Below are 26,841 nucleotides of genomic sequence, written 5' to 3'. Positions count from 1 at the left end.
AGAAGGATTGAGGACAGTTTGGCTGTTACAAAATTTCCATAAATGCAGAAGATAGAGCGACACAAAGGTTGTTGTGGCCGAGTGGTTAAGGCGATGAACTAGAAATCCATTGGAGTCTCCCCCCGTAGGTTCAAATCCTGCCCGAAAGTGCAATATTGTTGCAAGTGACAATTTTAACCACATGATGCAAATTTTGATTCTCTCAAAAACATAAGATCTCGAGGATATTGTGCATCACTTGAAGCAATGTTGAAAATCTTACTTAAGAGGAACATGTGTTGAAGATGTCCAAGTGTAAAAAATTCCTTTAAACCATTAAAGGACTTTTCCGAGGCTAATGTGTAACATGAAAGAAAGATTTGACATCAAGACTTTGCATTCTGCAAAATTAATGATTTTGATAAAGTCAAACCATAATATACAAGGATTGATAGAAATATAAAAAAATTCTCATTTGAAACCAATCAAAAGCACTTTCTGGCACATTTATGTTACATGCAAAATAATGAAATATATTTTGTTATTTTTTTTTTATTGTTCAACTGTGGTCCCTTTCAAATCATAAACGTGTAATGCCTGACCTTGTTTAGACAGAAAGAAGGATTGAGGACAGTTTGGCTGTTACAAAATTTCCATAAATGCAGAAGATAGAGCAACACAAAGGTTGTTGTGGCCGAGTGGTTAAGGCGATGGACTAGAAATCCATTGGGGTCTCCCCGCGTAGGTTCAAATACTGCCAACAACGTGCAGTATGGTTGTAAGTGACACTTTTAACCACATGATGCAAAGTTTGTTTCTCTCAAAAACATAAGATCTCGAGGATATTGTGCATAACTTGAAGCAATGTTGAAAATCTTACTTAAGAGGAACATGTGTTGAAGATGTCCAAGTGTAAAAAATTCCTTTAAACCATTAAAGGACTTTTCCGAGGCTAATGTGTAACATGAAAGAAAGATTTGACGTCAATAGTTTTCATTCTGCAACCTTAATGATTTCGATACAGTCAAACCATAATATTTAAGGATTAATAGAAATATAAAATAATGCTCAGTTGTAACCAATCATAAGCACTTTTTGACACATTTATATTACATGCAAAATAATGAAATATCTTTTGTTAGTTTGTTTTATTGTTCAACTGTGGTCCCTTTCAAATCATAAACGTGTAATGCCTGACCTTGTTTAGACAGATAGAAGGATTGAGGACAGTTTGGCTGTTACAAAATTTCCATAAATGCAGAAGATAGAGCAACACAAAGATTGTTGTGGCCGAGTGGTTAAGGCGATGGACTACTAATCCATTGAGGTCTCCCCGCTTAGGTTCAAATCCTGCCAACAACGTGCAGTTATAGTTGCAAGTGACAATTTTAACCACATGATGCAAATTTTGATTCTCTCAAAAACATAAGATCTCGAGGATATTGTGCATCACTTGAAGCAATGTTGAAAACCTTGTTTCAGAGGAACATGTGTTGAAGATGTCCAAGTGTAAAAAATTCCTTTAAACCATTAAAGGACTTATCCGAGGCTAATGTGTAACATGAAAGAAAGATTTGACGTCAAGAGTTTTCATTCTGCAACCTTAATGATTTCGATACAGTCAAACCATAATATTTAGGGATTAATAGAATTATAAAAAAAATTCTCGTTTGAAACCAATCAAAAGCACTTTTTGACACATTTATGTTACATGCAAAATAAAGAAATATCTTTTGTTAGCTTGTTTTATTGTTCAACTTTGGTCCCTTTCAAATCATAAACGTGTAATGCCTGACCTTGTTTAGACAGATAGAACGATTGAGGGCAGTTTGGCTGTTACAAAATTTCCATAAATGCAGAAGATAGAGCAACACAAAGGTTGTTGTGGCCGAGTGGTTAAGGCGATGGAGTAGAAATCCATTGGGGTCTCCCCGCGAGGTTCAAATCCTGCCAACAACATGCAGTATGGTTTCAAGTGACAATTTTCACCACATGATGCAAACTTTGTTTCTCTCAAAAACATAAGATCTCGAGGATATTGTGCATCACTTGAAGCAATGTTGAAAATCTTACTTAAGAGGAACATGTGTTGAAGATGTCCAAGTGTAAAAAATTCCTTTAAACCATTAAAGGACTTTTCCGAGGCTAATGTGTAACATGAAAGAAAGATTTGACATCAAGAGTTTTCATTCTGCAACCTTAATGATTTCGATACAGTCAAACCATAATATTTAGGGATTAATAGAATTATAAAAAAATTCTCCTTTGAAACCAATCAAAAGCACTTTTTGACACATTTATGTTACATGCAAAATAAAGAAATATCTTTTGTTAGCTTGTTTTATTGTTCAACTGCGGTCCCTTTCAAATCATAAACGTGTAATGCCTAACCTTGTTTAGACAGATAGAAGGATTGAGGACAGTTTGGCTGTTACAAAATTTCCATAAATGCAGAAGATAGAGCAACACAAAGGTTGTTGTGGCCGAGTGGTTAAGGCGATGGACTTGAAATCCATTGGGGTCTCCCCGCACAGGTTCAAATCATGCCAACAACGTGCAATATCGTTGCAAGTGACAATTTTCACCACATGGTGCAAACTTTGTTCCACTCAAAAATATTAGATCTCGAGGAACCACATAAGATACTGATTGTGGTCTCAACCTTAATAACATGCAAATAGCCTAGGCGAGACGCATGGTTCACAATTAAGTCACTTTCAAAAGCAAAAGCGTTACTTACAACAATTGCAAGTATGCTGTCTCAAGCCCATCTGTTATAAGGGTTGTAACAAGGCAAGCCGCTTGTAAATCCGTTAATATTTCATCGAGTTAAGGGTATTTTTGTTCAAGCTGTTCAATCACCATTCTTCTGCTACCATTGAGAGAGGAGGGGTCTGTTGTCTGAGGTAAGATGGCCGCCGTTTAGCTACGTCCTCGTGCCATTAACAAATATAGCGGGCGAGGCATGTAGTATATGCTATGATATATATGGGGCGCCGCATGTAGTAATAAATGACATCTATGGACCGAGCCAGCAGGTGGCGCTGATGTAATCGGAAGTAAGCCACCGTGAGAAGAAGAAGTGCTGCCGGAAGTGTTCCCGAGGCTCGTGGATCTTCAGCAGCGTGGTCGCGGACCTACACGAAAGACATGACTCAGCTGGATAATATCACGTAAGTGGAACCAGTTCATATAACCAGAGCTGTTTCTAAGGGTAGTGATGGCCAAAGGCCACGTGACCTGGTATACTCTTATGATGATCGGGTCTGTCCACTTCTCAGGTCTAGATGGACACCAAAGGCTCGGATCTGTCTTATTCTGTCTCCTACAGCAGAACCTTGTTCGGCTTGGTTCCGCGAGTCAGTGCTGACATTTTAGGCGCCTTCGTGTTTTTGGAGGTAAAGTTTATTTGGGTAATAAACGTGGAAAACTGACTTTTGGGGACTTCCCATCATGTCCTCTACGTGTGGCTTCGGAGGACCATCCCAGAGCCGGAGAGGCTTTCCGGGAAGATCTCAGGGTTGTTTAGATTTTGTCCACAGTGACCTGCGTTTGCGTTATGTGCCATGTAACGGAGTAACGGAGGAATAGAGGCATGTAACGGAGAAATAGACAACTCGTACGCATTTAAGGCGCACGGAAACGCAGGAGCAAAATAAAAAGGAAACAGGAGTCGAATAAATGCAAGAAGTGAGAAAAAGCTCAAAAACACTCATAAAACAGAAAATACATGCTAAAGGTTTACAGGCCCAGTCCAGGGATTAAAAAGAAAGAAAACGTTTTTATGAAGCGCCTCTCAATATAAAATTAACCAAATAAACAAAATATTCCATATAATGATTCAAACATGTTTAAAATTAGAGAAAAATGCGACAATAGTGTAGGGAAAGGGAGAAGGAAAAGTCCCATAGTCATCCTCACGCGGGTCAAATTCATCTCCACATTTGAGCCATCACCATGGAGAGGAGCCGTGACGTTACAGAAGATTCAGGTCATTTACACCAACAGATGCAGAACCAGAGCTTATCCAGGTTCCTCAAAGACTAGGAGGACAGAGGAGCAGCATCTTCCCTGAGGCTCATGAACTCTGACCCTAAGATGTAAAGGGGCGGATTTAGGACTGAAGAAGATCCGGGGCTTAACACGCACACACGTGACATGCACTAGTCAACATCATATATGTCTTGTACCACATAATTTTTACTCTGAAGCTACATATTAAGTATATTCAGGGCAGAGTATTGTTCCTGTTAGTGTTTAGTGTGAGATGATAGTAAATATTCCCTTTCTTTCTCCAACAACTTTACCTGATAGTAAGCTAACTTTAGGCAAACCAGCAGCACAACAAATATTTTCAAATTAGACTCACCAGTCTCATCAAAGCTGGGGTTCTGTAGTTGTACTTTTGGTCTAAAAACGTCCTTATGTCCATCTTCACTCATGCGTTTCAGGCAGAGAGTGTAGAAGAAGCCGGCTGCTGAAGGGCTTCTTCTTCAGTGGTGGAGGCTCAGGCAGGCTGGATACAAACTACTGCCAGCTGCTCCCTCTCTGTTGGACTTTGGTACTGCATGTTACTTCCACGTTTGAGATCCGGGGCTTGAGCCCAAGTAGCCGGGCCTAACGCCACCCCTCGTTTTATGTTCGATATTCCTTTTCTCTACAAACCTTCCCCTGACCTGACCCATCTCATTGGAGAGGAGCAGTGAGCTGCAGCTGTGCTGCGCTCAGGAGCTTTTTGGTTGTTAAACCCCCCCAATCCAACCCCTTAAAGCTGAGTGTCAAGCAGGGAGGTGTTGTGTCCTTCTTTTTTTTTTCTTTGGTATGACCCGACTGGGAATCGAACCCAAATCTCCCAGTCCCCCGGGCAGACACTCTACCACTGGGCCACTGAGCCGGAAAGAGGGAAATTGGTGGATCCTGGGAAAGGCGGAATAAGAGCAGAACATAGTGGTGATGAAGGTCCCACCAAAGCCCTGAAGGGGTGAGTTTAAAGGAGACCACTGAGTCCACTGATCTCAGGCTCAGGGGGAGAGAGGTCCATAGTCTGGGGGCCACAGCAGCAGATGATCTGTCACCCTTGACCTTTAGCCTGGTGCTGCACAACCAGTAGGCTTTGATCACTGGACCTCAGGGACCTACTGGGGGTGTAGGGACTAAGAAGATCACCAATGTAAGATGGTGCTTGTCCATGTAAGGCCCTATAGACCAGAACCAGGATCTTGAAATGAACCCTGGAGTTGACTGGCAGCCAGTGAAGCTGGAGGAGAAGCGGGGTGATGTGGGTGTGTTTGGAGGACTTGGTCAGAAGCCGAGCACAGGTGTTCTGAACCACCTGTAGACGGTTCAGAGAGGTTCTGCTCAGACATATATATATATATATATATATATATATATATATATACTAGGGCTGCAACAAACGATTATTTGGATAATCGATTAATCGGATGGGGTGTCGACACGATTAATCGATTAATCGGATTACATGGGGAAATTTTTAAAAACTGCTAGGGAAACGTTATTTCTCTCCTTCCGTCACTTTATTAAACACAACATTATTAGAAAACAGTTCAATAGCAGAAAAACAACATGCCATCACCTAAATTGTCTTATAAGGTGTATAGACAGAGACCCTAAGCTACATCTATCTGTGACCTAAAATGCTTGGTCCAAGTTAAACAGCTTAAGGGCAATTCTCATCTGTTTTGTTTGATCTCATCTGTTGATATTTATTTTAAATATAATTAAACATAGACTGTGAATTAATCAAAATTGATCACTATTTCCAAAAATGACTGAAAAAATACCAAATAAAACAAAAGTAAATGAATGCCATCCTCCTTGCGATGATGCCCTGGGCAACTGCCATCAAGTCACATCAAGAAATGCTGCTGATCATTCCAATGATCCCAAATAGACTCACATTAGGCCACATGAAAGCAACTGAACCCAAAAATATATTAACCAGTATATAACTGCACTCTCACACAACACGCCTGCAGCAACAGTTAGCACTCCTCCCTCCCTTTTAAAAGCGTTTTTGCTTCTGAGGACATTGTGGTTGTAAAACCACATGTTAGTAGTCTGGCCCCGGTGTGATCAACCAGTTTCTGCGGGAATGTGACGGCGGAACCAGGGCCAGATTAACACTTTGTTGTACCCTGGGCAACAATATTCAAGGGCTCCATCATCACGACCCAAGGATCACCATAATGTGGTCACATACAGAATATTTTACTGTAATATGCAGTAAATATACTCAATACTTGAATGCCTGACAACACGTAACCCGCCCAGAGTAACCTTTGACCCACCTCGTGTGGACTGACCAATTAGGAGAGGGTCTTAACTTGAGGCCCTCTCTTCATTGGTCAGTCTGCATGAGTCTGACTCTCAACTGACGTTCAAAGTCATAGGCAGCGAAGCGTCTCTGTGCAGCGCAAAAGCCCGGGTGGACAGTTTGTTTAATGTAGGGTGACCATATTTCCATTTCCAAACAAGAGGACAGGGGATCTGTGCCTATGACGTCACACTATGGCAACGCCACACAAACCATGTTGGGACCCATTTTTTGTAAGAACTAAATTAATATCAGATTCTGCCAATAAATGGGCTCTAAAACAATTCATATGTAAATATTTTGCATATTTAATGCAAAATCTAATTTTTCTGCTTTAGTGCTGCAACAAGGTTTTATTAATAATAAATTATTATACCTTTTGTTTTACTACAGCATCGGTAAGCTTCCTGTGCACAGATTATTGAGGATGCTTGTTTCAGCTGTGAGATTAGACGATAGGATCAATGAAAAAATAAGTTGTCACACACTCCATGGAAACTTTCAGAGAATCCACAAATAGTGGCTTTCAAATGCTTTTGTTACTTTTTGCAAGTTTAGAAAAGCAGCAGATGAGACAGCATGTCTGATAATTTAGTTTTTCATCTGATAATATTAGAACATGTCAGTAATGTCTGAGGGGCTTTTATAAACACCATATAACTAACACTACTGGAGAGGGCATGAATTACACAGAGGCTTCTGGGGAGCCCAGTTATGGGGGGGGCATTTTGCCTTGGCCCCCAAAATGTCTTGAAATGGCCCTGGGTGTGTGACTGAGTTTTGAAGGTGATCTGAATTGTATCAGATGTATAAATATGACGTATAACTTATTGTTTTATACTGGTAAAAACGTGTAGTGGAGGTAAATCTACCTACATTTTACTTTTCAACACTTTGTTTTGTTTTCTTGTTTTTATTTAACTATTTTCCTGTCCTGTCTGTCTCTCATCTTCCTGCATCTCCTCATAGTTCTCCAGAAAATCTGTTGCCTGGATTCTTACTTTTTCACCTCACCAGTTACTTTTGAGCAGATCAAAGGGATCTCCTGACCGAAAAGCGCAGAGCGCGTTTTCGATGCTGCGTGAGGTGACATCACCACAGCACAGGTGATGAGCTCCGCAGTAGCGCGCTTCAGGCACAAATAAGACAGAAAATAGAGAACATGTGCGGACATGAACGATCGTGTGCTAATTATAGTTTTTTGGTTGCGCCACTTTGAGAATGGACCGTGCGCTGGAAGCAGCTGCCTGGATCGCTGCGCAACAATGCGGAACCGGTTCGCAGCAGCGCAAGTCTGCCGGCTCTCCCTCGCGCTGATCTGCGGCTCCCTCGCGCTGATCTGCGGCTCTCCCTTGCGCTGATCTGCCGGCTCTCCCTCACGCTGATCTGCCGGCTCTCCCTCACGCTGATCTGCGGCTCCCTCGCGCTGATCTGCGGCTCCCTCGCGCTGATCTGCGGCTCTCCCTCACGCTGATCTGCCGGCTCTCCCTCACGCTGATCTGCGGCTCTCCCTCACGCTGATCTGCGGCTCTCCCTCACGCTGATCTGCCGGCTCTCCCTCACGCTGATCTGACTTGCTCTGGTCTGCGCGCAACGGCAGGCGGGAAGGGGGGGGCGCTTTTGGAAGAGTTGCGCGACACAACGAATCGATGACGCAATTCGTTGCCAACGCTTTTAGTAATCGATTTTCATCGAATTTATCGATTCGTTGTTGCAGCCCTAATATATATACACACACACACTCTGAATAACAACTGTGTATGTGTATTAAATATATATATGTGTGTGTGTGTTATGTATATACAGGGTCCGAAATAAAAATTTTTACTCACCGGCCAAGTTGGCCGGTAGATGATGAAAATCTACCGGCCAAAATTCTAAATGATTTAGATCTACCTAAAGCATGTTATTCTATATTATGTTGATTCCAAACAGAGTGACAAAATAATTAAAACATCAATTAATAAGAAAAACAACTCTTCTGTCATTTTACTATTTGTTTATTTTTAGAGATGTTTTTAACTCTTCCATTGAAATCTAGTCAGAATCCTTGTTTTCTCTGTCCATGAAGTCTGGCCTCCTGCTTCTGACACCGTCTTTGTGCCAAAGCATTACAGCCTCATTTGGGTCCTAGTCCTTAATCTCTGGAGAACACAGCTGCACCATGAGAAGATCTGAAAGTGTGTCAGGGCTCATATTGGACTTCCAGTCATTTTTAACTTGCTTCATGGTGCTAAAGCCTCTTTCACACTCAGCAGTTGAGGGAGGGAGGGACAGCACCAGGTCGATCAATGCCAGCACATCAGGGCAGGAATGCTGAAAGCGTCTGTTTACTGCGATCCATGACATCTTCGGCAGCGACCCAGGCTCTTGATAAGTGAGCGACTTGAGGGCAGTCCACTGGTCAGGAATGCTTTCAGCGTGGACACCAGCGGTCTCCAGGACAGGCCTGAAGTGGTCCACAAGTGTTTCCAGTTCTGCATCACCAAAATCTAGAACAGTGGTGTAAAAAGAAGGCATTAAAATAATTAAGCATGCTGTTTTTATTCACAACCTGACTGGACAGCTCTGATAAACCAACCTGCTTCTTCATCTCCTGACTGTGGCCACTTGGTGAAGCTGACTAGCTTGGTGGCATGCAGCATCCCTACACTAGCATCCTGGAACCTGATTCATTTTCTCAACTAGCCTGTCGATCACTTCTGTCTGTGAGCTGATGAGGGTCTTGTTATCACCTGCTCGTGTTAGTGTTATTCCCTCATAGCAGTCTGCAATTGTGGCTTTCATCATGGGTCCCTGTCTGATAAATAACAGCAAAACACTTTCTTCCCCTTTTCTGGTGGAAACTTTAAAACGAAAATAACTATAAAAGTACTTTAATAAACATATCTGGTTTTGTATTTTTCCAGTACTGCTTGTGTTGAACACAAGGTGCCATGGGCCTCTGCTACAGTGATGACAGATCTCTGCAGACAGGTGGACAGGCTGTTCAGATGGGTAAGGGTGTCATGCAGGAAGCCACAAAACTGGACAATAACAGCTTCCCTAATGGTAGAGTAGTATATTCTGGCCTTGGCCTGCTGGACACCCCGGATATTTTGAGCATCAGGAGACTGAATCTAAATTTAATTTAAAGAAGAATTACACATAAATAAACAACTGCTCTCTATAGATTAAGGTAAATGTTAATAATTCTAACTAAATTTATAGGTCATTACACATTATTATTACTTAGCCAATACCTGCTCAAGGTGTTGTACAAGACCCTGGTATCCTCGCAGGAAGTGGTCCAGGGCACACAGCAGGTGTCCTACCCAACGGGTCCCACCTATTCTGGTGGGCACCAATGGCTTTTGGCCAAGAACCTGAAAGCTGTTAACTAGGTTTGCCCTGTTGAGTGGACTGGTGTGATAGAAGGTGTATAGCCCAGGAAGCAGATCTTCCACTTTCTGAAACATCGCATTTGAGCGCATAGCATCAGAAAAGCTCAATTCGAGGCGGTGTGCCATGCAGTGGATGCCAATGATGTAGGTCCGGTCTCCCTTCAACTTGCTGACGACTCAATTTTTGCTCCAGTCATTACTGCTGCTCCATCTGTTCCCATAGCGACTAGTTTGCTTCCCCAGTCATCACTCACTTCATCCATGATGTCACTAATGGCTTTGCTAATGTGTGATGCGTCTGCCTTCTCCACTGACTTGATGCCAACAAACGTTGACTTGATTTTGCCTTCGTGACTAAATCTTACATAAACCATCTCCTCCTCTTTCACAGAACTGTCTGTGGAGCCATCAGTGGTTATAGAGAGAAATTTTGTGTTTTTAAGATTCTCTCTAATGTTGTTTCTTTCTGCCTCAGCAATATAGTGCATTAACACTTTTGCCTGCTTTTCATTCCCGTACTTTGATCCCACACTTATTCCCTTTTGTTCATCCAGACTGCAAAGAATGAAAATAGAATGTTAAAAATAAAAGGATATTTTTATATTTGCATATTGTAAATAAACAATAATTTTAATCAACATAACTTGCCTTCCTGGTAATAACATTTTGTATTATTATAATTAATCAGCCATATTTCACATCTGAACTTAAGAGCATGGACATTTCAAACAAACAAAGTTTACTTACTCGCACATCCACTCAAAATCAGAAAATGGCCTTGCCTTCTTCCCAATAGCATGCACGGTGCGAAACAGCGTTTTTATTTTTGTGCTTGTTTTCTCTGACATAGCCATTAGCGCCGAGACCGTGGGTGTCACCAGTGGAGACTCAGATTGAGCCCGGGACATGGATGTGCAGGAAATATGGCACTTGCTGTTTTCATGTTCTCGAATAGTCTCAAGCTTCATCGTCTTATTTCCTATGACAAACGAGTTGTTGCAGTTCTTCTCTCGAGCGTGCTGGCGGCAAACGGTGCAGCTCATTTGCGCAGATTCTGGGTCATAATGTAGCCTGTGTCTTACGACTCCGCCATCTCCAGTTCGCCACTTCTCACAAAATCTTCTGGTTGCCACTGGTCCTGGTGGTTCTTCTTCCAGTTCAGGAAGTTTTCTTTTGGAAGGCTGGCTGACTGCAGTTAAAAACCGCCACATTTCACCGCTAGTTTTAACACGCTAACTGCTAAGTTGATAAACTGATTGAATGAGATAATCGGAAATGACGTTGGATGCGGCGCTCACGTTTCGTGTACATTTGTGTACGTTGCATGCAGGCATGCAGGCGGGAGGAGTATCACAGAAATCCATGGAAGACGACTGATAAACATAACTAATTTGGTGCAAACATTTACTCGCCAGGTGGCAGGTAGAGCTCAAAATTTTACTCGCCAAATGGAGCAATTTACTCGCATGTGGCGAGTGTTAATTTCGGACCCTGTGTATATATATGTATGTATGTGTGTGAGTATGTATATTTGTATGTGTGTGTATATATATGTATGTATGTATGTGTGTGTGTGTGTGTGTGTATATATATGTATGTGTGTGTGTGTGTGTAAATATGGCTTTTGTACTTTTTAAATCATTTTAAACCATCTTCATTTTATTGGGTTTTTGTCTTTTAATCATGTTTTTAATTTTGATTCATTTTAACTTGAAAGCTAAATTTCAAAACCCTCTAGATGTGAGGCATCAGAGCTCTAGCCCTCCCTGAATTGACTAAATAAATGACTTAAGTCTTTGATTTAAACGTTTACTAGTTCGGTTGTTTTGGTTCATGCAGTTGCGGCCTGGTTGGAACGGCTCCTTCATTGCCTTTCTGGGTTTGTTTGTTTGTTTCATCAGAAAACCAAAGACCAGGCGCTCAAAGCGGTTTCTGGAGAGCAGAGCACCCAAGCTGACTGAAAATGTGAAGAGTGTCATGATAATGAAAGGAGGAAACACAAGTCAGACCATCACCCAGGCCCTGAAAGATGTTGTAAGTATAAGTGGGTGGTAAACCGAAATTTACTGATAGCTTAACTCATTCACTGCCAATGATGACTAAAGTCGTCATTTGCATGTTTTTACTGTGTGGGCGTCGGACGAGCCCCCGCACCATGAGAACAAACATCTCAGCTCTAAAGCCGTCACGTGATCAGGAAGCAGAACATCCATGTGTTAGGAGATCGTTTTGGGCCGCTGCTTTAAAAAAGGTGAGGCGCGAACCGGAAAACCTTCTGGCGATCACAATTCGACAACGGATTATGAAAGAACGGATAACGCTCGAAATGCACAGATTCTTCCTGATGTAAGAGGTGAGTCTACTCTTTGCTTTAATAGTTTTGGCTTCGACATCATCCTAGCGCGCAACGTTCTGTGACTCTTAAAAAAACAGTGAAAACGCTGAAAACCGCTGGCAGCGAAGGGCTTTACTGATCAGGAAAAGGCTGGCAGTGAATGAGTTAATTTCTGACTCTTATAGAGATGCAAATTTTCTAGAATTTCTTTAACCGGTCATTGGCGCCCCTAACAGTTAATAACGACTAACCGGAAACCATCGGCAATTAACTTGTTAACCGATTATCTGTGTACATCCCTAGATTCTTACCAAAGTAATTTTGTACAAGTCAGTACCGTATTTTCCAGACGACACGTCGCTCCGGAGTTTAAGTCGCACCAGCCATAAAATGTATAATGAAGAAGAAAAAAATCATATATAAGTCGCACTGGACTATACGTTGCATTTTGGGGGGAAATTTTATTATTTTTCTTACAAAATCTGAGACCAAGCATTTCACAGTGCAAGACAAGTACCGGTAAAAAAAACAACAGAATAAACAACCAGCACGCAGCAGTGCACCACGGTCTCCAGCAGAGGATGGCGGTGTTTGAAACCCTCCCAGCGGGCGGGGAGAGTTCATTCCTGGGCCTGAGCCAGCCAGCAGCACCTCACCACAGGCTGTAGTAGGTGGTGGCGGTGTTTGAAACCCTCCCAGCGGGATTGCCTGGCTCGCAGCACCTCACCACAGGCTCCAGCAGGTGATGGCGGGGCAGAGGAGCTTATTCCTGGTCCGGAGCCGGCCCGCAGCAGCGCGGTATACATAATTTGGTATATAAGTCGCTCCGGAGTATGTCACAGGACCAGCCAGTCTAAGAAAAAAAAGTGTGCCTTATAGTCTGGAAAATACGGTATATTCAGTGTTAAAAAAAAAAGAAGAGTTGTGTTGGTTGGTCATGTTCATATCCCTTTAAAAAGTTTTGGCACAGACCTGATGGGGTGGAGTCACATGACCACACTTAGTCACATGACTCCAACCTATCCAGTCTAACAGGAAGGGAAGACTGTTAGGAAGTGGAGGACAATTAGAATGAGCAACATTCTGCTTGTCATCTGCCACTCAGTAGTAGACACGCTGTAGAAACGTGTGAAGACAACACACCTTCAGTACACCCACATTTTAATAAAGAACGCTGACAACTCAAATGTGACTGTATCCACATGACCCAAGCCCTTTTTAGTATACATATTTAGAATAGAAGAGACATACTTTGTGTTTGCAGGAAATTTCAGTTCTTTTACTAATAGTTCCTTGTTTAGTTGTGCATAGTTTTACTATCAGTTTTAACACTAAAAGTACTCTATTGCAATCTAGAGCAATACTACCAATAAAATGGCTGTGGAGCAGTTCTGCTGCTGTCGCCCCATCTAAGGAATAGTAACCATCTTAACTGAATCTGAACCTAATGTACCCTACTGACCCTATCACCCAGTGCTCATCTACAGTAACACCAGAGAACCCCATGAGTTGAGTCATGTGATGGATCTTTGTTACACATTGTAGATTCAATGCTGGTTGCTGTGGTTTAACTAACTACTAATTAGCTACTAGGATGGTTTTAGGACAACTAAACAGCACACCTAATTTCTGGTTCTGGATCAGCTCTCCGTATCTGTTTCAAACAGTTAGAAGATACATCATCACCCAGATTATCAGAGGGACACAGTAGACAGGGACAGAGTGAATGGAGACGCAGTGGACCGTGATGTGATGACAGCTGTGTTTGTGTCTTCCAGTATTCTCTGAAGAAACCCAATGCAGTGCTGTATAAGAAGTAAGTGATGCTGAGACCTGTCCACCATACATACTTGCAAATGGGTTGTCACCATTTTTAAGCCAAACATGGTAGGGATGCACCGAAAATTCAGCCACCAAAAATTACCCAAAAGTGCTTTTTCGGTTTTCAGCCCCAACACTTAAAGCCTTGGGCACACAGAAGACAAATGCGATGCGACACAGAAGCCCTGCGGTTTTAGGAAGTCAAATGGTCACACAGGACTCGCTAGGACACTGTAGTCACAACATCATGCGGAAACAGGAAGCTGAAAGTTAGTAGTTAGCTTCTTTATTGAAGTATCAGATCGATACTCTATATAAGCAGATTCTCAAAATCAAATGATATGGACTCGAGTGCAAAAAAAACCTGATCAGGAAAAAATTTCTTTTTTCTAATTGTTTTTGCATGCAACTCCAAGGCTGCTTATGGCGTCAGATTGGATAACAAGACTTTGTTTGGGTCAGGCAGAGATAATTTTCCTCTCTGCCTTAAAGTCTGTATTGATCATTCAAATCCTCCAGTGAAGCCAATTCGGTGATTAAACATCTCCACACCGTCCGGTGACCCTCTCCGAGATGACATCCCATTTGCGCACTAACACCGGTAACGCAGCTAAGACATTGTCCAGCTTGCGATTCACCTCGAGTAATGTCCCCGTCTGTGAGGTCTCCGCCCGGACGGTGCTGTCTATGGGTGCGGGTTGCCCTCCAATCGCTCCCGTCATCCCAATTTTACGGAAAACCAGATATCCTCCCACTCCAATCAGAAGAAATCCAGTGATCATCAGGCCAAATATCCACACATCTTTGACGTTCTCAATGGACAGCTGAGAGAGACAGATGACATTCCACTTCTTCCAGGAATCGAGCATATATCCCGCTGCATGTGTCCCGTGAGGGCAAGCGCGAGCCCCCTCCTCCGTTCTCATCGTAGAAAAAATCTTATCAATCGCGTTGAATGACCAATTAATTTAATCCATTTCTGAAAAATAGTGATTTCCAGAGGAAATGCAGAGAAGCGCTCTGTAGGCAGACGGGACAAAAAGAGCCTTGGGAAAAAGCAGATAAGGGGGCAAAGCAGAAGCAACCGTGCTCTGTGAGTGCTAGAAGAAAGAGCACTGGGGTCGGGTCACGGGGGCAGTAGCCAAAGCAGGTAGGCCCAGACCTCCCTATCCCCAGCCACTGGGGGCAGCTCCTCCAGGGGAATCCTAAGGCGTTCCCTGGCCAGCCGGGAGACAGGGGGTCTTTATCGATGTCAAGGCGCCTGGCCTCGCAAGGGGATGTCTTGCGAGGCCAGGCGCCTTGCTTACAAGAACACTGTCCTTCCTTGGTCAAAGAAAACGGTTACATGGAACAGACTTGCATCACGTTACGTAACGTCACGTGACACAGGAGATAAAGTATTTTATATGTATAAGTTCCAATATAAATATATAACGAGCCTTTTGCTTTTGAAATTAGGTATATTTTGGTTAAACTAAATATGTATAAACGAGTTACGACCTGCTAGCCACCAAAGCTGCAACTACTAAGCAACTAACAAACCATAGATAACTGTTTTGGATCTAAAAAACATTTTAGATATCAGCCCAATAGCTACAATGAGTTGACTTGCATTTAAACTTGAAATTTGCCCCGAAGTAGCTGCCGGCTTCTGACACGCCATCCTTTTGAAAATACTGCACTGTATTCTGGGAAATTTTTTAACAAAGGCTAGGCTATAAGACACCTCCCGTGCATCCTTGCTCAGCTAGCTAAACGGCTAACAAACAGAGAAATAACGCTTTGGTAGAACATGAACATTGGAACAGGCCGTTCCAATGTTCATGGCAGGTGACCAGCTGGGCCTAATTTACACTTGTCTGTCTGCGTCGGGGCGGACGCACGTAACACCGTTATCCGTCCTGCCGAGGGTTCTCCAGCTGGCTCACAAGGACGGACTGAGTCGAGCACTCTTTTCTAAACATCCGTTCAACGAGACGGAGAATGCCAGCTTGTGTGAACCACGCCTCCGTTGCCCCCTCAAAACCATAAAGAGAGCCAAAGATATCTAGCGGCAGACACAGAGCAGCTTGAAGAACTGAAGAACACCTCTCAGGAAATGACGGGAAATGTGGGTTTAGAGGTCGAGAAGAATGAGGGAAAAATTTGTGAGCTTTTTAATTGTTATTATATTTAGTCTGTGGGATGAAGTGTGCCACTTTGCACAATCACATCCTCCCCTCAGTACGGTGTAGTACTTCCTCTAACGCCCTACAGACCTCTAATACAATCACCAACACTGCTGGACTCCATTTTGTAGCTGGAAGCTACAGCACGTTGACACATGAAGAGTCGCAGCCAGTCTCTGGGTGAGAGAGGCATGGTGTGTGTGCCCTGGTGCTGTGTCAGCGGTTCCAATCATGGAACAAGTTCATTAAATCTGTCAGCCAACATTTGAAGATATTTGAAATGCAAATCCACGTCCCTCAAAACTCGAACAGGCCCTGCCTATTTGTCCCGTTAATTCGACGAAGATTCCACCAACGCCTCTCCTTTTTCCTCTTTGTTTTTCAGGAAGAACATCACTCGACCTTTTGAGGACTCCACATCCCTGGTGAGTGTGTTGGTCTTTACTTGGGTCAGCCAACCCCAAATCTAACCCCAATCATCTGGACCATTTCAGGAGTTTTTCTCTAAGAAGTCAGACTGCTCTTTGTTCCTGTTTGGATCCCACAACAAGAAACGGCCCAACAACCTCATCTTTGGCAAGTTCTGACTGTAGAGTAATCCCAACTCATTAAGTTCTTGCTGCAACTGTGCAGTGGTGGAGTCTCACGGCTGAAGGTGTTTGTGTGTTTCAGGTCGTATGTTTGACTTCCATGTGCTGGACATGATAGAACTTGGAGTGGAGAAGTCTGTCTCTCTGAGTGAGATTAAGGTAACAGTTAATCGGTTCCCCTCATGCGTCTTTAACCTGCTGTGGTGATGGTTGCCAAAGTTCTGACCCACCTGAAGCTCGTAAAGCACCGAATGTGGTTACACCGCCAGCTTCATCAACACCTGGGGCCTCGTTTATAAAGCTTGCTAGCGCACTAAAAAGGGTCTTAAAATTGTGTACGAATTTATTTACGCAAACTTTGACTGTAATGTTACTTGGTGCATTATTAAGCAATAGTCAATTATTAATAAACTTTAATGAACATTAAAGTATTAACTGCTTAATCAAATTATGTAATGCATTATTAAAGAGACTGTGTAGTTTTTAATCTCATCAAAATGTTGTTGGAAATGAATTGAATGATGCCCAGTTGTTAAAAACTCTTGGTGGCTTCATAAAAATCATGTCTAAAATACATCAAAGCAGGTCAAGAGGTTGTGCTCCCAGGGCTTTTGACCCTAATGGCCATCTGTTGGTAAGGTCTTACCTGAACACAAAAATACCGCTTGCTTGGAATGATTTTTGTATGAATTGTCACTGGGGCTGCAACAAATGATCATTTGGATCATCGATTAATCGGATGGGGTGTCGACTGGATTAATCGGATTAATCTGGAACATTTAAAAACTCTCCTTTAGAGATAGGGTGAGAAGCTTTGTCATGCGGGAGGGGCTCGGAGTAGACCCGATGCTCCTCCACATCGAGAGGAGCCAGTTGAGGTGGCTCGGGCATCTGGTCAGGATGCCTCCTGGACGCCTCCCTGGTGAGGTTTTCCGGGCACGTCCAACCGGGAGGAGACCTAACGGTAGACCCAGGACACGGTGGAGGGACTATGTCTCTCACCTGGCCAGGGAACGCCTTGGGATTCCCCGGAGGAGCTGGCCCAAGTGGCTGGGGAGAGGGAAGTCTGGGCCTTTGACTTAGGCTGCTTCCCCCGCGACCCGACTCCGGATCAGCGGATGAAAATAGATGGGTGGATTTAAAAACTGCTAGGGAAACATTTTTTCTCTCCTTCCTTTACTTTTTTTTAACAACAAAACATGATTACAAAACCGTTCAAAAGCCCCTCCTCCACAATAAGGTGGCAGCCCGGGGAGAGGAACCTGGGCTGCCAGTAATAAGCTACTGGAAATGCTAACATTTAATTTCAACTGCAAAAAATGTAACGGTGACATTTATTATGTACGGGCTAGCAATAATCCAATTTAAATTATGTCCACAGATAGACATGTGTGTGTAAATTACATGCTACAGTGGCTTGCCTTAATCCTGCTGCTGTGTTTAGCCGAGCAGACTCGAACCTGACAACAGCCGTTCTGCTCCATAGCGCTGCAGCCAGCTAAGAATAAACAGAATAGTGAGGACTTATGTTCCGCTTGTAGCGTTTAGATGTTCTTAGTTTCATGACCATCATGTTTTTTCAGAACCCCACCTGATCGTGAGCCTGCTACCCGCTAGCATTAGCTAACCGCCCATAGTTGCACTTTTGATCCCAAACCCTTTGTGTCTTTGCTGGTTTCTGTTTTCCTCCACACCACCTACATTAGCTCAAGTGTGTCGCTCATCATCAAAACACCGGCTTTCTCTCTCGTCCTGATCCACCTCGGTCTGCTCCGTTGCCTCCTACACATCAGCTGCGCACATTGACTGTTAATAAAGGATTGCGCAACACGAAAAATGTTGCACAAATCAACGAATCGTTGACGAAATGTGATTTTTATCTATTTGTTGTTGCAGCCCTAACTGCTGAGTCGACGGGAAAAATACACATCATCACTTTAAGAAGACCCCTCCTTCCTGGCTCTTTGTCCTAACCTTAAAGTTTCCATATCATGAAAAATTCACCTTTTGGAGCTTTTTACGATGTCATTCCCTCATGAGAAATACCCCCAAACCCTTTTTGGCTGTATTCATGTGTGTTCCTAGCCTGGCAAGCCAGACTAATTGTATATATATAATTAGTCCAGTAGCTCCATACCATACCATTGGTATGGTGGTATGGAGAAGTCTTCTATTGTTAGCTGTGCTATTGAAAAGTTAGCTAATGTTCTCGCTGGTGTTTATTCTGAGGCCTCCCGGCTGGCGTTCACCCACTGAGTGCTATGTTTTTGTCACTCTCTTAGCTTTCTCCCTTTGTGGTGTTTCTCGTCTACCGCTCCACTCTGTGGCTCGCTATGAGCACCGTGTTTGAGTCTTCTAAGCAAGAACCTGCTTTGCATCCCTGTCCTCGGGGTTGTGGGTTCTTTCTCCATGAGAGACCTGCACGAAGCATGTTCTGTCTGCCTTGGAATTCTTCATGCCAAGAGAGCGTTTTCGGACCCAGAGGCGTGCGAGGTGTCACAAGTTTTAGCGTTTCTCCAACGTCCCCCGTGGGAAGCTGCGGGGTTTGCAGCAGGACCCCATGCTGTTCAATTCGGCTGCAATGGCTTCGCTCAATTTCAACGAGGGCAGCCTTGAGAATTTGTTCAAGTGAACAAATTTTAACTTAAGCTGTAACGTGTGGACATTTGTACATTGTGGGGACATTTTTCTGGTCTACACAATGCTAAGCACACTAAAACTTGGTTTTAGAGGTATGGTGTCAAATAACGTTTAGTTCAGATTAGTTTCGATTAGGGTTAGGGTCAGAACCCCATTGGCTAGGGTTAGGGTATGGACAGTGGGGTTACAGTCAATACCATGCCAGTTTATTTCTGTAGTACATTTAAAATAGAGCATGGGAGCCGCCCAAAGTGCTGCACAGGCTGCATCAATAATAAAAACTGACTAATGGCAAAAACAATGAGGATAAAAAAAACTGAACAGTAATAACAGATATAACCAATAAGAACAATAAGATACACATTAAAATAATAAAACAAGTCACTGTCTAAAAGCCAAGTCGTAAAAGTAGGTCTTTAGATGAGAATTAAAAGCCACCAAAGAGGGAGCCTGCTCAACTGTAATGGGAAGTGAGTTCCAAAGATAACTGATTGATTCAGAAACAGGATATTATAAAAGTTATTTAATACTTTAAAATTATTCCTCCCTTTGGCAGACACTTAGAGAAGCTTATTTCAATTATTACGTGAAGTATGTATGTTAAAATGACACTGTGTACTTTTCCTGGCGATAGGGGGCAGCAGATACCTAAATCGTTGCAAGCAAGCAGTATTTTTGTGTTGGAGTAAGGCTTTACCAACGGCTGCCCATTAGGGTCAAAAAGCCCAGAGGAGTGCAAACTCCAGCAAAATAACAAGCACATCAGACTCCTTTTCATCACTGGCAACAAGTGAAGAGGTAAATGTGTAAAACAACATTTAAGAATGGCAAAAGTTTTGTAACCGTTTGTTACAAATCATTAAATGCTTTTGTCCTCACAAGCTCCCATAGAAGGAAACATGACATCTAATATGGCGTCGCCCAGAGACTTAGACCCGCTCCCATGTATTTTAGACCTGATTTTTATGGTTATATATTACAAAGCTGCCAATATTTTTCTACATATGGGCACCATTTAATTCATTTTCAACATTTTGATGGATTTTTTTCAGAAACGAATGGTAAAAACTACACATAGTCTCTTTAAACAGTCATTTGTTAATATGCTGATATTAATATGTGACATAACTGATAATAAATCATTATCAAATCACCAAGTAGACTTGTTTGGTGTATTAAATGTCTGAAATAAGGCATTTCAAGAATAAACATTTCTTTTGGTTCATTCATTACTGTAAAGCAGTCAAGACATTATTAAATCACCTAAGGTAAAAAGTCATTGTAGATAAAACAAAACATAATTGTAAATCACTTGTAAAGTTAGGAAATCATTTATGAGATCAAATCAGATTCTTCATTAACGTAATAAAGGGTTAGGGTTAGGAGGGTTAGGGTTGTGAGGAACCTTGTGCATCTGCAGGCAATGAAGCAGGGGAGAGATTATTAGATGACGTCTCCAGATGGTGAAGCTAGAGGGGGTGTAACCAAGATATTTGTTATTGTATGAAAAGTACACCACATTCTGGGCAGGTGAAGCCGGCTGGACATTCCTTTGACATTGAAGCTTTCTTGTGTTTCAGACCAGCAAGTGTCCTGAAGGAACCAAACCCATGCTGGTGTTTGCAGGAGAGGCTTTTGAGTCCGACAACGAGTTCAAACGAGTGAAGAACCTGTTTTTAGGTACATGGGGGTACATGCTCACAGGTATGGGGGACAACTGTTCTGGTGGACCTGGAGTGATTCAGATTCTTTCTTGTTCAGATATTTTCCGAGGCCCCACTGTGTCGGCGGTGCGTCTGGCAGGGTTAGAGCATGTTTTACACTTTACAGCCATGGAGGGGAAGATCTACCTGCGCAGCTACAGGTACGGAGTTTGGACCTGTTCCTCAGCTCAAGATTAGTGTCTGCTTACACACCAAGCTCATTAAGTGCTGGTTTGTGCCTGCAGGTGTTTGTTAAAGAAGTCTGGGTGCCGCACACCAAGGATTGAGCTGGAGGAGATTGGGCCATCGTTGGATTTGGTCCTGAGAAGAACACATCTGGCATCAGATGACCTGTACAAGCTGGCTCATAAACAGCCCAAAGCTCTGAAGGTAAAGAAAGCTAAGGTCCTTCTGAACCAGGTCATTCAACTGAATGAACGTAATGGGGGTTTTCCAACAGCACTACTCGGGTCCGTACATCGTGGGTTCATGCAGATCACCTCAGTGCCGTTGGTTTTCCCTGCCGTCTTTTTATTAAAAGTTTTTAACATATTTTCCTTGAACATTCAGCACAAAATAAAACCCCCAACTCCACCCACCCCGAAAGACTCGATCAATTACAAAAATTGCCTCTCAGAAATCAGGGATTTGTGGATGTTCTTTAGGACCCTGTGTCAGACCAGATCCGACGACCCAATTGAGCCAACTTCCATTTCTGTTTCTAAACGTAGCGGTCACACTTTATAGCGTGACGACTGCAAATTAACTATGACCAATAAAATGTGATGATTCCATATAAATATGAAATATCAACCTGATTGATCTTTGAATGTTTAATCAGAAGATTATAGTTACTTTTACTTTTTCAGGGACCATAAACTCACTTCATATTAATTCAAACAGTCAAGTATATAGTTAAAAAGGAATTTTATTCTTTTCTAAACTAGACATGACAAGATATGAGTAATGAGATGTGATGGAGTGTGATGTGTAGGAGGTGTGATGTAAGCTAGATGTTTATCAGAATCTTTGTATCTGAATGAAATCTGGGTGTAAAAGAATTTGTTGTCTGCCATAAACTAGAGAGTTGATTATTAATAAAACAGCATCAGACGCTCTCTGTTGTGTCTGCAAACCCTGGCTGAGACCCCCAGCAGATCCGGACTGTCAGAAGTCTGGTGGACCTCACGGCACCTGAAGCCAGCAGATTAACTTCGATACGACCGTCCGGTCTTGAGATGTCTCCAGGTCACAACAGTAGCTGGAATGCTTGTTTGCGTCCAAAGTGGATGTGGCTCTTAGGCAGCCGTCTGGCTGTGTCAGCTTGCAGCGTGCAAACAGGATTTGACTGTATGTCAAAAGAGATGTCTCAAGGATGCTTGTTCCGAATTGGCCGGTTCGGAACTCCGCTAGAAACTGAATTACTCGGGTAGTAATTCTTGTTTTATTAACCCTCTGGGGTCCATGGACGCGTATCCGCGTCTTTTGAACAGTTCTGATGTGGGACACTGTAGCAGCAAGACTCCGCCTCCCTGAGTTTCGGGTTCAATTCAGCTTTAAAAAGGAGATCATAAACTACACCCCAGTTTTTTAATTTCTTTAATAGGCAACGTAAAAGCGGAGTTATACTAAACTAAAAAAACGACCTATTTATAGACAATCTGATAACTTGTCAAAACAGCAGTTTAGTGATCCGTGAGAGGGAACGTGCTTGTGAACATAAAAAAAACACAAAAACATGAGATCCTGTTGCTGTTGGTGGAAGTCTCACATATTCAGTTGATAAAAAGCATCATTATGTAGCTGAGAGAGAGAGGAAGGCCGCACGAGTAACGAGATGTGCGCAAAAAGGAGCCGCTTCGCGGGGAAAGGAGTGGCACAAACGGAGTAACAACAAACAATTACACAGATATTGATGGTAAACTTCATATTTTGGAGCGATCCGGACAGATATATTGTCTCTGCAGTTTAGTAGGCTTTTATTAGGCTTTAATAAAGGATGATGAGAAGGATAAATGTCCACCAGGCAGTTCAGATAGTACGGCTGTTTTTTGAACTGGAAGCAGAGGAAGTGGACGGAGACTCACAGCCGGAGTCTGAGACGAATAGCGAGGATGTTGATGACGATGTGGCAGATCCATCCTTCCTCATAGAAGAGTTGGGTCATGATGAGGTAGTGGATGAAGGCAGAGATCTAGCTCCTCGGAGATCCAACAAGAGGAGTGGGCGGCGCCGCGCAGCTGTCAGATCTCGATCTCCGCGGCGTGAGACAGAGCCACTCCCCACTCCAAAATGCATGTACATTATTGCCAAATTCATAACATACGTATAAATACAGATAGTCCAGGTTGTCCTGAAAAAAAATGATACCCCATATGGCAATATTTATTGTTTTTATTAGAAAATACAAAAGAAAAACCAAAATGAGTCAAAAACGGTGATTTACACCCTGGACCCTAGAGGGCTAATAATTAAAAAAAAAAATTGTTATTTGCTATATTTATTCATATTTTTTATAAATGTACTGTCTAGATTACCATTCTAAATTATAAAAAACATTCGTCATAAATGTTTGTTGGTTTCACAGTAACGGGGGGGGGCTGGGATCCTGTCTTCCCCAGCGAGAGCCGCCATCTGGTGCTCATCTACTGTACAGTCACAGGTGGGAGGGAGATCTCGGGAGAAGCAAAGAGTACATTGACTCCTACAGATTGATGACCTCGCCGGGCTGAAGTCCCCAATCTGAAGGGGGGGGTCAGGTTTTCACAGCATCTGTCTGCATTCCTTATAAGACCAATCAGATGTGATGATTCCATATAAATATGAAATATCAATCTGATACTCTTCCTTGAACCGTCACCTTATCGTGGTGGAGGAGTTTGAGTGCCCTAATGATCCTAGGAGCTATGTTGTCTGGGGCACTTTGTGCCCCTGGTAGGGTCTCCCATGACAAATTGGTCTTAGGTCAAGGGTGAGACAAAGAACGGTTCAGAGGATCTTTCATGGATATACAATCAAATAGTCTGAGTGCCCGCCCCAGAGGGTTACTGGGGTTCCACCCCGGAGCCGGGCCTGGGGTTGGGGCCCGTGAGCGAGCGCCTGGTGGCCGGGCTTTCGCCCATGGAGACCGGCCGGGCCCAGCCCGAACCGGATACATGGGCTCATCCAACTATGGACCCACCACCCGCAGGAGGAACATGAAGGGTCCGGTGCTGTGTGGATCGGGTGGCAGACCGAGGCGGGAGCCTTGGCTGTCCAATCCCCGGACAACGAAACTGTTTTTTGGGATATGGAACGTCACCTCGCTGGCGGGGAAGGAGCAGGAGCTTGTGGCAGAGGTTGAGCGGTACCGGCTAGCTATAGTCGGACTCGCCTCGACACAGAATTGGCTCTGGAACCCAAGTCCTTGAGAGGGGTTGGACACACTCCTTTGCTGAAGTTGCTCCGGGTCACAGGCGGAGGGCTGTGGTTGGCTTTTTGTTAGCCCCAAGACTCTCTGCCTGTGTGTTGGGGTTTACCCAGAGGGACGAGAGAGTAGCTTCCCTATGCCTTTGGGTCGGGGAACGGGTCCTGCCTGTTGTTTGTGCTTATGGGCCAAATATCAGTTCAGAGTACCCACCCTTTTTGGAGTCCCTGGGACAAGTGCTAGATAGTGCTTCATCAGGGTACTCCATTGTGCTGCTGAGGGCTTTCAATGCTCAAGTGGGCAATGACAGCATGACCTGGAGGGGTGTGATTGGGAGGAACGGCCCGCCTGATCTGAACTCGAGTGGTGTGTGTGTGTGTGACGCATAGTGAGGGTCTGCTGGGAACGCCTGGCAGAAGACCCTGTCAAGACGGTCTTCAACTCCCACCTCCAGCAGAGCTTTGACTGCATCCCCAGAGCAGTGGGGGACATTGACTCAACAGCCACAGGAACATTATGCTGTTTCATGATATTTAATTAATTTTTGGACCAAAGTCTCTCGCCAGTTTATGCTGCCCAATCTGTGTGCATTTAGAATTTCCATGACTCAACTTCTGACAGTGTAATGGTTAACCTGACAGTTGGTGCTGATGTGCTGCTGATGTGATGGTCCTAATCAGAACATCCTTCTGTTGGCTTATTCCTCATGGGTCAAAAGTCACTAACCTGCTGTGTGTTTTCTTTTCTGCCACAGCCAAAGAAGAAGAAGAATATTTCACGTGATGCCCTTGGTTCGACATTGGGCCGGGTACACATGCAGAAACAGGATCTGTCTAAACTTCAGACACGAAAGATGAAAGGCTTGAGGAAGAGGAGGGCAGAGATGGTTCCTGACAAGGACATGCGCACTCCCAAAGAGGCCAAAGTAGAAAGCTGAAGCCACGGAGATCTTGGTCTAGACGAGACTTCACTCAGGGCCATGTCCTGAGCTCTGATCCTTAATCACGTCGGGGTCAGATGGTTCTGGTTCTGTTGAGTTAAACAAGCATCAGGAAGTCCTGATCAACTAATGTTTACTGTGGCAAAACCTCAAAACTCTCCTGTGGTCAACTTGCATTTTACTTTTCTATGATTCAAACTTTGAAATAAAGAACCCCAACTGACCTGAGCTGTTGACTTGTTTACATTTAGAACTAGGCCTTTATCAGCAGTGCGCCATAGGCTTGCCACAAACTTCTATTTGTCAACTAACTGGATCATGTGTAAATTGTTACAGCATGCTGCTACGCTGATACAACAATCATTAGCTACTAAGTGTTATCTTTAAGTGTTATGTGTCGTCTACAAAATAAGACGATTTAGATAAATAGTTCATTCAAAAACTTTCAATGAGCTTTGCAACTGGTGGAAAATAAGGAAAACGGCACAGGGCTTAAAGCTTTCATAGCTAATCTGCAAACAAGCTAGGTATTGAACGCAAACTTGGCCGTTTCTCAATGTCAAGGTGCCTGGCCTTGCAAGGCGATGTCTTGCGAGGCCAGGCACCTTGCTTACAAGGACACTGTCCTTCCTTGGTCAAAGAAAACTGTTAAATGGAACAGACTTGCTTCACGAGACCGCGGCGTCCACTGCGGTAACGTAACGTCACGTGACACGGGAGATGATGTTATATTTTATACGCGTAAGTTTAAATATAAATATATAACAAGCCTTTAACTTTTAAAGTTAATCTAAAAGATGATCCCCATATCAACAATAGATCCTCCATGGACCAGTGGAACTTCCGTGCCATCCTGGATTAGTGTAAACGAGTCAAACTAAGGAATTACTCCAGCATCAGGAAGATTTATTCTGGTAAGCTATTAGTTACAAATTTTCCAGAGTTATATCAATAAATACATGGAGCTGTAAAACTGGCATCTGTAGATTAATGAATTATATTTGGACACATGATGGAGCTAAGACCAGCTGAGAACTCCTCAGCTTAGAGCTCCGGGTGTCATGAGCCGAGGTGAGTACTCCTCTCACTAAACCATCTGAGTGTGTGTTTGCAGGAGAGGGAGCTACAGCTGCACCTGGTCAGCAATCAGTGGGTCTGCTACTTAAGGTGGATGGAGAACACAGTTCGACGCTTTCAGTTCCTGCAAGTCACTTGTCCATTCCTCCCATTGAGAACTTAAGTTTGCTAGTAACTGATCATCCCACCCTATGCTCTTCTGGCATAACTCCTGGAGAATGGACTTTCCTTTTAAGATAAAGGGAGATACAAGGCCAAGAGGATCACAAAGAGGGGAAACTACTGATAGTACACCTCGACGAGTTAGAGGATGGTCTTTCGCTGCAATACTGTAACCAAAGGAGCCATCTTCTAGTGACTACTGGATGCCAAGTACGCGTTCTGTTACTATGTCTGGTTTTAATCTCATTGGTTTCTTTGCAACAGCTCTTTCTGATGGAGCAACACAGTCCAGTACTTCCT

General features: G+C 43.4%; 1 protein-coding gene and 4 non-coding genes across 5 annotated transcripts; all 5 read left to right on the top strand.

Annotated features, from left to right (window-relative positions):
• Positions 1 to 663: 663 nt before the first annotated feature.
• On the top strand, positions 664 to 745 carry trnas-aga (transfer RNA serine (anticodon AGA)). The gene has a single exon. It is a non-coding gene; the product is annotated as a tRNA-Ser (tRNA).
• Positions 746 to 1,259: 514 nt separating this feature from the next.
• Positions 1,260 to 1,341, top strand: trnas-acu (transfer RNA serine (anticodon ACU)). The gene has a single exon. It is a non-coding gene; the product is annotated as a tRNA-Ser (tRNA).
• Positions 1,342 to 1,857: 516 nt separating this feature from the next.
• Positions 1,858 to 1,938, top strand: trnas-aga (transfer RNA serine (anticodon AGA)). The gene has a single exon. It is a non-coding gene; the product is annotated as a tRNA-Ser (tRNA).
• Positions 1,939 to 2,452: 514 nt separating this feature from the next.
• trnas-uga (transfer RNA serine (anticodon UGA)) lies at positions 2,453 to 2,534 on the top strand. Its single transcript has one exon. It is a non-coding gene; the product is annotated as a tRNA-Ser (tRNA).
• A 463-nt stretch (positions 2,535 to 2,997) lies between these two features.
• Positions 2,998 to 25,525, top strand: rpf2 (ribosome production factor 2 homolog). The gene is made up of 10 exons (XM_054734045.2): positions 2,998 to 3,152; positions 11,601 to 11,733; positions 13,813 to 13,850; positions 16,409 to 16,448; positions 16,518 to 16,599; positions 16,696 to 16,772; positions 20,834 to 20,933; positions 21,015 to 21,117; positions 21,202 to 21,346; positions 25,117 to 25,525. The coding sequence occupies exons 1-10, from the start codon at positions 3,130 to 3,132 to the stop codon at positions 25,297 to 25,299; spliced, it is 924 nt and encodes a 307-aa protein (XP_054590020.1). The 5' UTR covers positions 2,998 to 3,129; the 3' UTR covers positions 25,300 to 25,525.
• The last annotated feature ends 1,316 nt before the right edge of the window (positions 25,526 to 26,841 follow it).

The sequence above is a fragment of the Nothobranchius furzeri genome, chromosome 2, assembly GCF_043380555.1.
Source record: "Nothobranchius furzeri strain GRZ-AD chromosome 2, NfurGRZ-RIMD1, whole genome shotgun sequence".
NCBI lineage: Eukaryota > Metazoa > Chordata > Actinopteri > Cyprinodontiformes > Nothobranchiidae > Nothobranchius > Nothobranchius furzeri.
Note: the sequence above shows the minus strand (reverse complement) of the source record. Positions and strands in the feature narration are given on the sequence as shown.

Coding starts and splice junctions, on each gene's coding strand:
- rpf2 (XM_054734045.2), top strand. CDS start 3,130: ATGACTCAGCTGGATAATATCAC. Junction 3,153..11,600: donor ACTCAGCTGGATAATATCAC/GTAAGTGGAACC, acceptor TTGTTTCATCAG/AAAACCAAAGACCAGGCGCT. Junction 16,449..16,517: donor TTGAGGACTCCACATCCCTG/GTGAGTGTGTTG, acceptor GGACCATTTCAG/GAGTTTTTCTCTAAGAAGTC.